Source organism: Protopterus annectens, chromosome 4.part0 (assembly GCF_019279795.1).
Source record: "Protopterus annectens isolate FY-2018-M chromosome 4.part0, PAN1.0, whole genome shotgun sequence".
Classification (NCBI taxonomy): Eukaryota; Metazoa; Chordata; order Ceratodontiformes; family Protopteridae; genus Protopterus; species Protopterus annectens.
Genome location: NC_056733.1, coordinates 760,203,206 through 760,217,994, shown reverse-complemented (window position 1 = coordinate 760,217,994; position 14,789 = coordinate 760,203,206). Strand labels below are relative to the sequence as shown.

Sequence of the window (14,789 nt, the reverse complement as noted above, 5' to 3'; positions counted from 1 at the left end):
AAGAACTCACCTTTATTCTGAAACTAGAGAAGCTTAGCCCACTTGGGCCTGGTCCGGTTGAGATGACAAACACTTCATCACTTCCAGATTCATTTGTAGCAGATGTCAAAGAAGGGTCTTCTAGTTCAGTAGGATGGGAAGACTCAATACCTTTATCACAGAAAAATAAAAAGAAACAAAATAATTTCTTCAAAAGGTGTTTGGGGGGGGACAGGTACTCTATTAAACAAGCAGTAAAAGTCAGGAAATTAGTGAAGGCTGAAGATCAGATTAACAATCTGTTATTCACCTTCCTTGCAGTGTAATGTAGCACAAGGTGCCACATATTTTTTTAAGGTGCAACATATTCTTAAGTTAATAAAACTGCTTAGACTTAGGCTTCTGTGTTCATACTTATATAAAATGCTTGCCAAAGCAGCAGCAGTAAAGATCTAAAATAGCTGCACCCTCAATAGTATCTTATTTACTGAGCTCCTGGAAAAAATATGGTAAGCTATATTAATGCATTATGCTAATGTGCTTGTTAAATTCAGTATCAGTTATTAGACACACATAATAAAAACGAATGCGCATATACAATGTAAAATTATGATCTCTTTAAGGTCCCTTTTCTTAGATGCTTAAGAATCCCAGTTCATACTAGAGTTTACTGCACAAATGACTTAAGCTAGGTGAGAGAACGCTGACGGCTTTAATCTGTGCATGTGTCATGGTCATATGGCTACACCAGAAAATGAAGAGTAACATACAAGTTTTGATATAGTGACAATTTGCTGCATTTCTAAGCCCTTAAAACAAATGACACCTTCAGTACCTTTTAAGAATTTTAACAGTTAAAATCTTGGATTAAGTTATCTCCATTCTGCCTCTTTTTTATTTTTAAAGATGCAAATGTTAGAACAAGCTGAAACCATAAACTTGAAGAAAAGCCACTTCCAAGGCAGGAGCCCACTCATGGAAAAATAATGGCAGGGTCTCTTAACAACAGCTACACACATGATTCAGCCCCCCACTGAATGAATGTACATTAGTAAACATTACTTGTCTGCCAGGAGCCACATGCTGATATCTGCAAGGAAAAGGCATTTTGTTTACTTTGTTTCTCATGTATAGTTCCTTTTTCTTCATGAATAGTGATATGTGTTAGCGGTGATAGAGGTGGAAGGGGTTGTATGATGATGTCTGCAGTCTAATTCCTACAACAAAATGAGTGGGGTGGGGTAAAGAAAGAGGACTGCTATCAGGGGCTACGTGGTTTAGCTTCCGTATACAGTGTGGAAGCAGACCATGAATCTCTCCATGCCATTTCAAGTCCTTTCCTCTTACAAAGAAAAGAAAACACACCACTTAAGGGCTACCCTACTGTGTTAGTGTGCACTAAACACCCATGTTATTAAATCTCCTGTCACTATTCCGGATGCTTACTTTCCACAACTGATTCTCACCATTCCAGCTACTTTTCACTGTTCAGGGTAATAGGAGCTCCTGGGCAATTCTTTTGCAGGAGGGCAACTCAAGAAAAAAGTAGTGAATTTTATATCTGTTCCAAGTCATTCCCAACGATCCAGTGTCCCTCTTGAATTTTGCAATAGCTACAAATCCAAGCACACCAAGAACTGCTGTTCCATACTTTTCCAATTTTCATGGAGTCTTTTCTTCCTACAGATTCTGTACAAATTACTTAAATGCTTCCTCTGGCAGCTGCTAGCACCAAACCCATCTTTGCTGTCTGACTCTGGCTTCCAGTAAGCTGGGCTTACTTTGACAGGTCTGGCACGATCTTAAGTTCCTTCCTCAGTTATGTATCATAGCTGGAGCTTTAGTATCACCTCTAATGGTATCTAGTGTAGCTTGGTCTCAACATGCCATCAGTACTGATTGATTCTATTTTATATTTTCTGGCAAAACAAGCTTTCACTTAATGCGGCCATCCTTCTTTTACTCAAAAAGTCTAAGAGACTTAAATATGCCCTTCAGTTTCCTCTCAGAGTAAACTGGAGGAATTTTTACAGGCATGTTCTTGTACTGTTGATATTTGTTTTCAGGTGTTTTCCTTTAAAAACATCTTGTCAGCCTGATTTAGGCAAGCAGCTTTACTAATTACAGTTACAGCAGACAGTGACATACTGCTTGGTCCAAATCTTACAATGCTGCATGCCTTCACAGCTAGCAAACAGACCCAGCCAGCAACTATTCCTTCAGTTTTCAAGATTACAGATAACAAAAAGGCACTCCCTCATGCAGACCTACTACACCCAGGGAAAGAGCCACTGTGTCTTCCTAATCTATTTTTGATGAAACTGCAATCCCAGCAGTTAAAAAGAAAGCAGCATTCCCTTAGCAAGAAAAGGCTTGTTTATAGAACAAAAGAAAATTGACCTGCAAATGACATACTGTGGCAAAAAACAAAGACACAAAAACTCTTACTGGAATTAGCCTTAATGTTATGCCAGCCAGCTAACCTAACAAATTCCTTGGAGTTCTTCTCTCAAGGTAATACCAGAATCTTCATCATATGGGGGAAAAAAGTTAAGCTTGAGTTTACTCATTATGAGCAGCACCAGTGACATTTCTCCACTGCCTTTTCTTACTAACAGAACTGGCATTTGTATCGTCTGATCTAGGCTGTAACTGCTTTCTAAAAGGTCTAGTGTCCCAAAGCCAATCATGACTTTTGACAGCCTGATTTAAGTTTTTTGTTTTTGTTTTAGGGAGCGGGTAAATTCAACCTGTTCAGAAATGTTAAAGTGGGTGGGTGAAAGTTGAGTGGATGAAAAAAAATGCCCAAATCCCGAGTCAGTAAATCAGAGTAACTGAAAAAGGATTTAAGCATTAATTTAAACTTGTGTGCTTTTCTAGGCAGAACATCTACCACTGCATTCATGGGGGTGGGGATAGGGGTACTTTTCCCTCTCTACCCCTCTGTTAGTATTCTATCTCCGAGGTCACTACACAATGAGTTAAGGTGCATTTTCCACTCTCCACAAGCTTTACTTGAATTGATGGTGTTTTAACGGACTGTGCAAAAATCAAACAAATGGCCACTGTAAAGCTACAACTCTTCCAAAAATATAAAGAAGCCGCAAGGCTGTAAATCCTACTCAACACCTCCTGCTTCAAACATAGGACTTGGTCCTCTTACAAGAATTAAAAGCGTTTATGGTACATTCAGAACAAACAGCAGTTTTGTCAGGCATAAATGAGAGGATAACAAAAGACCCTTAATGCGTGCACCACAGAAGCACATTAGACCATTCTATATCTCCCCAAGTTCTGACTCTTCTATCCAAGGCATGCTGTCGTCGAGTAAGGAGGGTAACCTGTTATCATAAGTAGAGACCCACAGACTGCAATATTCTGTTGTGCTTTACCAGGTATTCAGAAACAGATGAAATACATTTTAAAGGAACCCCATTTCCTCTTCTTCAGTATTGAAAAAGGTCATGTTGCACGGATATGCATGACAGAGTACTTTTACTCACCATATTTACCCCACCCATGGGGGCACTACTTCAGCACAAGTTCTAGACATCTGGCATATCCACAGCACCATAACCTTTAGAAAGTGTTGTACAGTTTGCAGGAGCAGCCATAGGTCAACTGGTGCCCTAGGCAAAAGGGTTACAAGGCGCCCCCCATCACACCACTTGGTACCCCCATCCTGATCTACTTTCAGTAAATAAATACTAGAAAAGTGCCCCTGTTAGAGCGGTGCCCTAGGCGACCGCCTAGTTGGCCTATGCCTAAGGCCGGCTCTGACAGTTTGATTGGTTAGTACTGTTTCAGAAATGTTTGTCTTCAGCTTCCCCTTTCACCAGCACGATAACTTGAGTGGGGCAGAATGTGGTGGCTGCCCTGGTGGCAAGAGTTAGGAAACTTGACTGGTAGTCCTGAAGAGTTAAAGATTGGCCATAAGTGCAGTAACAAGATTCATTTTGGCATTAATGTGTTTAGTAGCTTTGTGCGTTAGTGACTGTACTAAGGGGCTTGTACAAATTCTTTGCTACAGTTCAGCAAATGCTTCATTTGGTGCTCAATTTTAGAAGAATTTCTTTATTTTTTTTTTGGTTCTCACCTTTAGGTTGAGGATGATGCCATCCTTCAGACTGCCTAGAGCATCAAATGACTTTGCTAAAGATCTCCCCTTCAACTCAAGACAACTTGATGCTTTGTATCCACAAACACACCACCACCATGCAGTGTCTAAAGTGGTAATAGCATTCTGACATTTTTTTTCACTTTGTAATTTTATAGTACACTTTTTTGTTAACTTCTCTGTGTCCACAACATTACCACTAGTACAAGTGACAGAAACATCTACTGAGGTAGATGGCAACATGCTCCTTTCCCCCCATTATACTTCCTAGCACAGGCCAGTGAACAGGAAAGTGTATGCACGTTACATCCACTATTCTGAAGAGGTGAGTTTCTCTGCCTAGCTGCAATGTTTCCTGTAGCACTAGAGTCCATAGATGTCTTACAGCAACCAGGTGCAATCAAACAGCAGCTGTCATAGCCCTAATGCCCATAACATACAAAGGCACAACAGAATAAAATACAAAGTCCAAATCCTTGCCCAGCCTACAGAAAAGGCAGTGATGCAATACATCTCTGGGCTACTGCATGACCTTTTTATTTATAGAATGGAATCTACTGAAGTCTTCGAGAGAGCCCTTTCTCAGTACTACTCAGTTTTTGTTAGAAACACCAGTGCAACTGCGAGTGCTAGACTAAAGACAAAAACCATGGAACTTGGCCTATTTATGACACTGAATTTACACCCTCATTGTTTTGAGGGTGTACTTACCAGCCTGGTCCAGTCCCATCACATGATTGTTGTTTTCATTCTCAGCGGAAGCTTGACTTGGTGGAACCATGACGAGCTGCAATTCATTGATCTCAACTCCAGAGTTTTGAATCCCATTCTACAACTCAAAACATGGCCGCAGTAAGCATTTTGTGAACACACGCAAAATAATGCACACACATTTTTTGTTTGTTGTATAAATGAGGACAGGGCTCATTTACCTCAATATCACATGGAGGGCACGGAGTACTCCTTTTGGGACACATCTTCTGTCTGTAGAAAAGGAAAAAAGCCAATAATTATTACTGCACATTTTTTACAGTCTTTTGATCAGTACTAATTCAGTGACAAAATGATAAATGACTAATTAAGAATATGTACCAAATAGTAAAGGTTACATCACTAAATCTTAGACAAACATGTAATTAAGTTCAGCAATAGAATTATGCCATTGCAGTACATTTTCAAGGTAAAAATACTTGGACAATTACATCTTATATGTAGCTAACAGGATAACTCTTACAGAAATATGGATTTAAAAATGCTTGATGCTGCCGAGTTTTCATTTATCCAACACAAGATTTTTTTCTGATCTATTTTTTCAACAGATACTAAAGTCATCAGTGTAGCTCTCCAGAGAACTGAGCAGACATGTGCAACAGATTATAAAAACTGAAAATGTTACATGTAATAGTCAAAAAGCACTGCATCACATAGTACATATGAAGTGTACCACAATACAAAAGATCACCTCAGGGCAGGGCATTTAGAATCTCAGACCCTTGACAGCACCAACAGGAAAAATGGGCATGCATATCGTTGGGAGGGTGAAGAATGATGGGCAGAGATCTCAGCAAACCCTGGCAGAAGATAAAGCTCAAAGTAAGATTGATTGCAAGGCTGTGTGTATGGGGTGCTGTTCTAAGGCCTGAGGTAGGTTTAACCTCAAAGCATTCTCACTGGCCTACCCAGTTGAACAACATATCGACAAAGCTTAAATGAAGGCACAAAGTAATGGGTCCCATGTCTCCCCATTGGATTCCTCACTATCCAGGCATTAAAATATTGTTGCCATAAGGCTGACTCCTAAAGAAGTAATGGGCCCAGAAAGTGCTAAGGTTACATGAAGAAAAGTCTGTCAGGAGTTGGTGGGTCATCCACAGGTTGCACTCCCACAGTAACCTGGAGCACAGCCAGAGTGTTAAGCTGGGATGGTGTGGGGGATCAGTACAGAATTGAACTTTGCTTCTTATTATAAAAGGACCTAGGGTACTTATATCAGACTTTCTAAAAGCTGGGATGGTGTGGGGGATCAGTACAGAATAGAACTTTGCTTCCTATTATAAAATGACCTAGGGTACTTATGTTAGACGTTCTAAAAGCTGGGGTGGTGTGGGGGATCAGTACAGAATGGAACTTTGCTTCCTATTATAAAAGGACCTAGGGTACTTATATCAGACTTTCTAAAAGCTGGGATGGTGTGGGGGATCAGTACAGAATAGAACTTTGCTTCCTATTATAAAATGACCTAGGGTACTTATGTTAGACGTTCTAAAAGCTGGGGTGGTGTGGGGGATCAGTACAGAATGGAACTTTGCTTCCTATTATAAAAGGAACTAGGGTACTTATATCAGACTTTCTAAAAGCTGGGATGGTGTGAGGGATCAGTACAGAATGGAACTTTGCTTCCTATTATAAAAGGACCTAGGGTACTTATGTCAGACTTTCTAAAAGCTGGGATGGTGTGGGGGATCAGTACAGAATGGTACTTTGCTTCCTATTATAAAAGGACTTTCTAAAAGCTGGGATGGTGTGGGGGATCAGTACAGAATGGTACTTTGCTTCCTATTATAAAAGGACTTTCTAAAAGCTGGGATGGTGTGGGGGATCAGTACAGAATGGAACTTTGCTTCCTATTATAAAAGGACCTAGAGTACTTATGTCAGACTTTCTAAAAGCTGGGATGGTGTGGGGGATCAGTACAGAATGGAACTTTGCTTCCTATTATAAAAGGACCTAGGGTACTTACGTCAGACGTTCTAAAAGCAGAGAAACAGTATGACAGGCAGAAAGGGCAGCAAAGGCTAATAATGAAATGTGTAAAGACAGGGATCACTGCAAGGTGATATGACATTACACAGTTGTTTCCTCATTATGATTTGTATGTTAAAGCTCTAGTGGTCTTGTACAATACTGACTTCATATTACTCTGTGTTGAGTCTGCATGTTCATTCCATACCTGTATAGGTTGTCAATAGATATTCTAATTTCCTTCCACGTCCTGTAATAATGCTGGTGGACAAACTAATCTAAAATGTCCATATATCATATTTATCCTTTCCCCATGGCTTCAGCTGTGGATGAAAGTGGCTCATGATGGACTAGATCACTACCAAGTTAACAAATAAATGTAATTAAAACATTAAAAATATTTTAATGAAGGATGAAACTGAAATGTGAAAACAGACATAATGGTTCCAGACTAAGCTGCCCAGGGAAACTCAAGATGGAAATAACAAAACATTGTGCTAGTCTTTTGTCAGCAGGGTTTTGGAAGGTACATTTTGCTACCTACATCATTTTACTATTATCATAGCAGGTGAGGCAGACAATTAAAAACTCAATTCAGTAGATATCACTTTTTCTATTTTTTTTCTGAAAGACCTTAGATTCTACATTTCATCAACATACAAGTAAAAAGACATGGATGGTAGGATTACAGCAAAACAAATGGCTCTGTGGAAAGTTAACTGTTTGGGAAGAAACACAGCTTAATGGCAAAAGCCAATGTCTAGACCGTAAGGACACCAACCAGTGGGCAGCCTTAGTGGAGTCAGTACTGCATTGTATTTTCTCTGACCATATAGACATTTCAGGTGGGTGCAGCAGATAAGTAAATTTGTAGATGACATAGGTATGTGATGTGAATGATGGAAAAGGGGAATAGATGACAGATTTGCACCAGTTAACGGAGTGATCTGAATGGTAATACCTCAATTTCATTGTAAAAAAGAGAAAACATGTAAATGTTATGCTTTAAGGCAACCAACAATAAGTGAATACAGCAAAAATATGGGGAGGCCATGGAATGTGAAGTAGAGAAGGTTTTGGGCACAATGACTACCACCTCATTCGGTCAATCTGCAAGATGTGAAAAACATTATAGGTTCATAAGTAGGTACTAGGCTATCTGCCCAAGGGCATTTATAAGCCTAGCCAGAGTGTGTCGGCCTTCACCACCCCATTGATTAATTAACTGATCCTCTGTCAAGAACAGCCAATGAAGTGATCCCAGGCGTGTATTTTCTGTTACCCATCCACTCGTCAAGGTTTCTCTTGAAGAGTTTTAGTGAGGGGCTCTGCCTAATGTAGTTTAGAATTTTGTTCCAAAGCATGGGGAGTCTCTGTGACAGGAATCTATCCCTCCAGCAAGTTCTATTTATTGTTGTGGCGAGGTTTAGCTCACTAGAACGCGTGACTCGCAGTGACTTGGATTTCTTTAGGTGGAGCATGTCCATCAATTCTGAGTTGGACATGGCTTTGTAAGTCAGGCAGAGATTACCTCTGAGTAAGCGATATGCCACTGAGTACAGCCAGAGTTTTTTCAGTCAGGCTGCATAGGACATATGTTTGAGGCCAGTAATCCTCTTGGTGAGGTACATTTGTGGTCTTTCCAGCTGTTGGAAGTGTCTTGTGAGGTACATCCCAAATGGGGCATTGTACTCTATGATGGGTCTGATGAGCAATGAGTAGTGGGGCACTATAACCTCTATTTCTAGATATGAACACTTTAGTAATTAGATGGGCCACATAGAAGGATTTCCTAACTACTTTGGCAATATGATTGTCAAAGGAGAGATTACTATCTACCTGGGTCCCCAGATCTATTACTTCTTCTGTATTAAGGGGGCTGCCACCTATGTGGTAATTTGTGGGTGTTTTGTTTTTCCCAAGCGGGATGACTATGCATTTTTTGGCATTTAGCTTGAGGCCATGACTTTGACACCAGGTGTCCGTCTCAGTAAGGCCCTTTTGGAGGATGTCCATGTCAGCCGGAGAGTCAATTATGGCTCCCAGTTTGCAGTCATCGGCAAACTTGGTTAGCCATAGTCGTCCTGTGTTTGCCTGTACTTCTGAGAAGTATATGCCAAACAGTAGGGGTCCCAGGACCGAGCCTTGTGGGACACCACTTGTGACTGGATTAGAGTCGGACCTGGAGCCCGCTATTCTTACCATGTGAGTTCTGTCTGTAAGCCAGTTGGCAACCCATCTCATGATGTAGGGGTTTATGTTCAGGTTAGTGAGTTTTTCTGTAATACCAGAGTGGGGAATGGTGTTGAAAGCCTTGGCGAGGTCAAGGTAGGCTCTGTGAACCATCTTTCCCTTGTCTATGGCCTTGGTGACAGTCTCGAAGAAGTCAACCAGGTTTAGTAGGCATGATCTGCCCTTAAAGCCGGATTGGGTCAGGTCAAGTGTTTGGAGGTTCCCAATGTCTTTGTTAATGAGTTCCATGATGATGCGCTCCATAGCCTTGCAGACCAGGCTAGTCAGGCTTACGGGAGCGATAGTTACCAGGGTCAGTTGTGGCCCCTCCTTTGTGGAGAGGAATAACCGTTGCTGTGCACCATTCTACGGGCACGTAGCCTGTGGAGAGGCTGAGGTTGAATAGTGTGTTTAGGTGGGGGGTTAGTTCGTTCTGTAGTTCGTGCAAGACGCAGCCTGGGACACCATCTGGCCCCATTGACGTTGTGTTTTTGGCTTTTGAAAGGGACGTTTTCACCTGTGCGTCTGTGATTTCTGGGACACTACACTTTTCCAGTATTGTTGTGGGCCCTTTTGTGGGTGAGAGGGGGTGTGAAGTTTGCACTGAATCTATCTGCCAGGATGTTGGCAATATCAGTAGGTTCAGTATATTTTGTGCTATTTTGCACTAGTCAGTGCATATCTGCGAGTTGCCACTTAGATTCTTAACATAGCTAAAGAAGGCTTTGTGGTTATCTTTTGAATCCTTGGCTATTTTTCTTTTGAAGTTAGCCTTGGATGATTTTATGAGGGACCTTAGTTTCTTACTGATAATGATCAGGGATGTCTTTCCTTCTTGGGATTTGCTTTTTTTCTGAACTAGTTTCCTCCTTCTATTGTATAGCCTGTTTATGGCAGAGGTCCACCAAACTGGTTTCCTTCTCTTAGAGGAGTGAGTCTTGGTTTTGCTAGGGATGGCATGATCCATGCATCTTTGTATGTGCTCATAGAGTGAATTTGTAAAGGTTTCTGCATCTTGGGCAGCATTATCCTTTAGCGTGGGGGCTGTGAAACTTACTACCTCTGTCTTAAGTAAGGTGAAGTTTGCCTTAGAAAAGTTTTTTACTGTGGTTTCCTTAGTTGGGGGTGGTGGTGGGGTGTGGACTTCCAGAGTGATTAGTTTATGGTCTGATCTAACCAGTGATGGGTTGACCTCCGATGTGGAACACCTGTCACCCATGTTGGTGATGACCAGGTCCAATATATTTTCACCTCTGGTAGGGGAGTTTACCAGCTGATCCAGGGTGTTTGAGTTGATGAATTCCAGGAAGTGCTGGGCCTGGGAGTTTGTACTCGAGTAGTTTTCTCAATGAATGGTAGGGTAATTGAAATCGCCCAATATTAGGGTGTTCGGTAGGACCTTCATGTTTTCCAGTGTCTCCAGAAAGGTGGAGTGGTGGTCCTGGGTCATGGAGGGTGATCTGTAGCAGGCCACAATTTGCATTGCAGATCTGCCTGATGTTAGTTGCACATGGATGAAAAACTAATGATCAAAATGTCTGAAGATCTAATTACTCTAATCAGGGGTAGTCAACCCCCCCCCCCCCTAAGAGGCCTAGGCCTGAGCTTGATTATGAATCTTCTGATCAGGTGTCTGTTTCTTCTGTCTCTTCTAATGACCTGGATTTGTCCATATCTACTTATGAGGATTCTGATGCAGAGGATTCCATTCCCTCTGCTTTCTCTCCTGAGGATTTTTCTTTTGGGGAAACTTTACATACTTTAAGGGAGCATTTTCACTGGGAAAGTCAGGAATTTTCTGATTCAAAAAAGAGGCTTAGGGGTTTCCTTCTTTTACCTCAGTATAGGCCTTTGGCTATACCTCCTGTACTAGACATTGTTGATGATGTGTTCTCGGAATCCAGTTTGGCCCCTGATTCCCTGCCTCCGGCTCCTAGTAAACCTGACAGATACGACAGGGTTCCTGAGTCTCACAAGTTCCTTTTCAAAAATCCTGTTGCAGATCCAGAGACCATTTCTCAAGGGTCCAAGGGTATTAAGGCTTCTACTGCTAAAAATCCTTCCCCTTCTGATAGAGATTCCAGGGCGCTGGATAGATGGAGTAAAAAGGTTTATACTTCTGCAACCTTGGCAATCAGAGCTTTAAACTGCCAATTTCATATGTTAAAATATCAACAGCATATTATTGGACTGCTTAAACAGAAAATGAAGTGGTTTCCTGACTGTGTGGAAAATAAAGATTTGCAGGATTTAATGCATTCTGCTGAACAAGTTGGAAAACATACTTTGCAATGTGGTTTTGATTCTTTAGAGGCCTCCTGCAGGGCTGCTGTTACTGGGTCTGTGCTAAGAAGGTATGCTTGGCTTAAGGAGCAATCTTTGCCTGATCATGTTAAAGCTAAATTGTTGGATACTCCTTTAAATCAGGACCACTTGTTTGGCAACAAGGCTGAAGAAGTTCTAAAAAGATGGAAGATAAAGTTAAATCTATGCAAACTGTTAACGATTTCTTACAAGTGCAACCTCCAAGATTTAGTAGGCACTGGCCTACTAAGAATTGGTCTTTTCCAGCCCCTTCTAGATCCTCTCAAGCCAAAACCAGACACAGCAAAAACCCCAGTTTTCAGTCCCAGGGGACTCTCAGAACTAAGCAGTGGGGGGCCTCCACTTCCAAATCTGGAAATAACAAGACAACCCCCTATGGTAAACAGTCTCAATGTCTTCTTTTTAACAGTACCAAGAACTTAACTTTTAACTGCCCCTTTGGGGGGAAAGACTGCGCTTCATTCAAAGAACTGGGAACTCATAACCCAGGACAAATGGGTTTTAAATATAGTGTCTCAGGGATACAGATTTCGTTTCCACATGTTGCCAACACCAAATGGGTGGTCAGACCTGCCCCCAAATCAGTGGGCAGAGGCTCAAAAACAAGTACTTTCCCTCTTAAACATGAGGGCTATTCAACCGGTACCAGAAGAGGAAAAGTGACAAGGTTTCTATTCCAGACTTTTTCTGGTACCCAGAAAAGACAAATCATGGCATCTGATCCTGGACCTCTCTATTTTAAACACCTTTCTGGAAATTCCAAAATTCAAGATGCTGACTCTTCACCAGTTACTTCCTATGCTAGGCAAAGATGCCTGGTTGGCAACTCTAGATTTAAAAGAAGCATACCTGCACATCCCAATCAGGGAATCTTGCAGAAGATACCTACGCTTCAAAGCAGGTTACTTGCATTATCAGTTCTCTGCACTGCCCTTTGGCTTGTCTACTGTGCCCAGGGTATTCACAAAGTGCCTGGCTCCAGTTATTGCATTTTGCAGGCAAAGAAATATTCAAATATACCCATACCTGGACGATTGTCTAATTCAGGCAGAAAACCAGGACATACTTCTAAATTATCTGGCATTTGTAAAAGGGGTTCTGACTTGTCTGGGGTACACCATAAATGAAAAGAAATCACAACTGGTACCCTGTCAACAGATTACATTCCTGGGTACAAGCTTGAATACAACTGCCCAGATGGCTTCCCTCATGCCAAAGAAGCAAATTCATTTGGTAACTTACTTCAAACAAGTGGCCACAAAAACCCTGCTATCTGCAAGACAAATACTGCAAGCCTTGGGGTTCATGGCCTCCTGCATTCTTCTAATTCCATATGCAAGACTGTATATGAGGAAACTACAGTGGTACTTAAAAAGTCTATGGAGTCAACATTGTCACAGCCTGGAAACAATGACTCCTATCATACCTTGCCTACGCCTGGAGTTCCTTTGGTGGGCAGAGGCCTGCCACCAAAACAAGGGACTGCCATTCACACTACCCCCTGCCATCCAAACCCTAACTACAGATGCATTAGACTATGCATGGGGAGCTCACCTGGCAGGAAAGTGCATTCAGGGCAAATGGAACCCAAAACAAATGCAACTACATATCAATCAAAAAGAAATGTGAGCTGTACAGAATGCTCTGACAGCCTTCAAGGACTACATTCTTCCAGGACAACTAATGGTAAAGACGGACAGCACCACTGTTATGTGGTACATAAACAAGCAGGGAGGTACACATTCCTACCTCCTCTGCAGACTAGCCATGGCATTGTGGAACACAGCCTTGAGCTACCAAGTGCACTTACAAGCTCAATTCCTGCCAGGAAAATTGAACACACTGGAAGACGGACTAAGCAGAAAACTCATGGACCCACACGAGTGGCAACTGGAACCACAGATTTTCAACATGTTGACAAACAAATGGGGAAGCCCAAACATAGATCTACTTGCCTCCCCCCAGAACTACCAGTTGGACAAGTTTTGCACAAGGACTTCCCACAAACAAGCATGGAAAGTGGATGCTCTCTTCTTCAGCTGGAAAAACCAGTCTACGTCTTTCCCGCTCTGCCTCTGCTCTCCAAAGTTCTGCTGAAAGTCAAAAGTACAGTTGTGTACACTTACCATAAATGTAGATGTTTGAGTGTATTCACTGTTGCAGTCATTTACATTTGGGTAATCTGCTGGCAGGTTGCCTTCAGTCAGCCTGATTAACAAAGTCTTGGGTCCTGCGTCAGATGCTGTCCCTTCTTCCACGACGTCAGGTCGTCAGGGGTATAAAACATGCAGCCGACATCATTACATCAGTTTTTCTTGCCCCAGATGTCAGGTGCCCCCCTAATGGGGAGCAAATAAACACAAACACACAAAAGTATACCTCCAATCAAAAGCAAATATGCCAAAAAAGCTTTTAAGCATAGTAAAGGAAAGTAGAGGTATAGTCAGAAAATCTAGGGGGCTGGAGGGAGGGTAACCAGGACTGCAACAGTGAATACACTCGAACATCTACATTTATGGTAAGTGTACACAACTGTACTATGTTCTTCGTGTTTCACTGTTGCAGTTATTACATTTGGGTAGATTCCCAAAGCTATGGTTGGGAGGAGGAGTTTATACAGCATTAGGGCCAGCTATAAGGCCCTGCAAGACAGCAGTGGCAAAGCCAGCTCTGGATTTAGAGAAAATTGGTAAATGATAATGCTTGGTGAAAGTATGCACAGAACTCCAGGTAGCAGCTTCTAGGAAATCCCTGGGTAGGGACACCTCTGAGAAAGGCTGCAGAAGTAGATACAGCCCTGGTGGAATGAGATCTGATCCCCTGGGGGATGGGTTTTCCATGGTGCTTATAGCAGAAATGAATGCAATGGCTTATCCATTTAGAAATGGTTTGTTTTGAAATAGACTTCCCCTCTGCCCCTGCAGTAAATGCTACCAGCAATTGTTCAGATTTTTTTTTTTTTTTTTTTTAGAGATTTTGTCCTGTCCAAATAGAAACTTAGTTGTCTGTGCACATCCAAGGAATGCAGAATCCATTCCCCTTTGTTCTGTGGATTTGGAAAGAAGGTTGGCAAATGAATGGACTGATTAAGAGCCATACTGGAAACCACCTTGGGCATGAAGGATGGATTGATCCTGAGAAATACCCTGTCCGCATGAAAGATGATGAAAGGCTCCACTGCCATAAGGGCCTGTAATTCAAAAATCCTTCTAGCTGATGTGATTGCTAAAAGGAAAGCTGTTTTCCACAAAATAAATTTTAAGTCTGCAGTGGAGAGTGAGTTTCTCAAAAACAAAGTTAAGGTCCCAGGCAGGGGTTAGAGCTCTCCTGGGTAGTCTCAAATTTTTTGCCCCTCTGAGATACTGCTTGCACAGAGGATGAGAGAAGAGGGGAA

At 41.9% G+C, this 14,789-nt stretch overlaps 1 protein-coding gene across 2 annotated transcripts in view; it reads right to left on the bottom strand.

The window, feature by feature from the left end:
- Positions 1-14,789, bottom strand: part of LOC122799575 — a 597,377-nt gene that overhangs the window by 148,506 nt on the left and 434,082 nt on the right. For both annotated transcript variants that reach the window (XM_044068716.1, XM_044068717.1), the window contains exons 3-5: positions 5,029-5,080; positions 4,808-4,925; positions 11-150 (exon numbers count right to left, since the gene is read on the bottom strand). In XM_044068716.1, the coding sequence (XP_043924651.1) occupies positions 11-150; positions 4,808-4,925; positions 5,029-5,080 (310 nt within the window). The remainder of the gene's footprint in view (positions 1-10; positions 151-4,807; positions 4,926-5,028; positions 5,081-14,789) is intronic.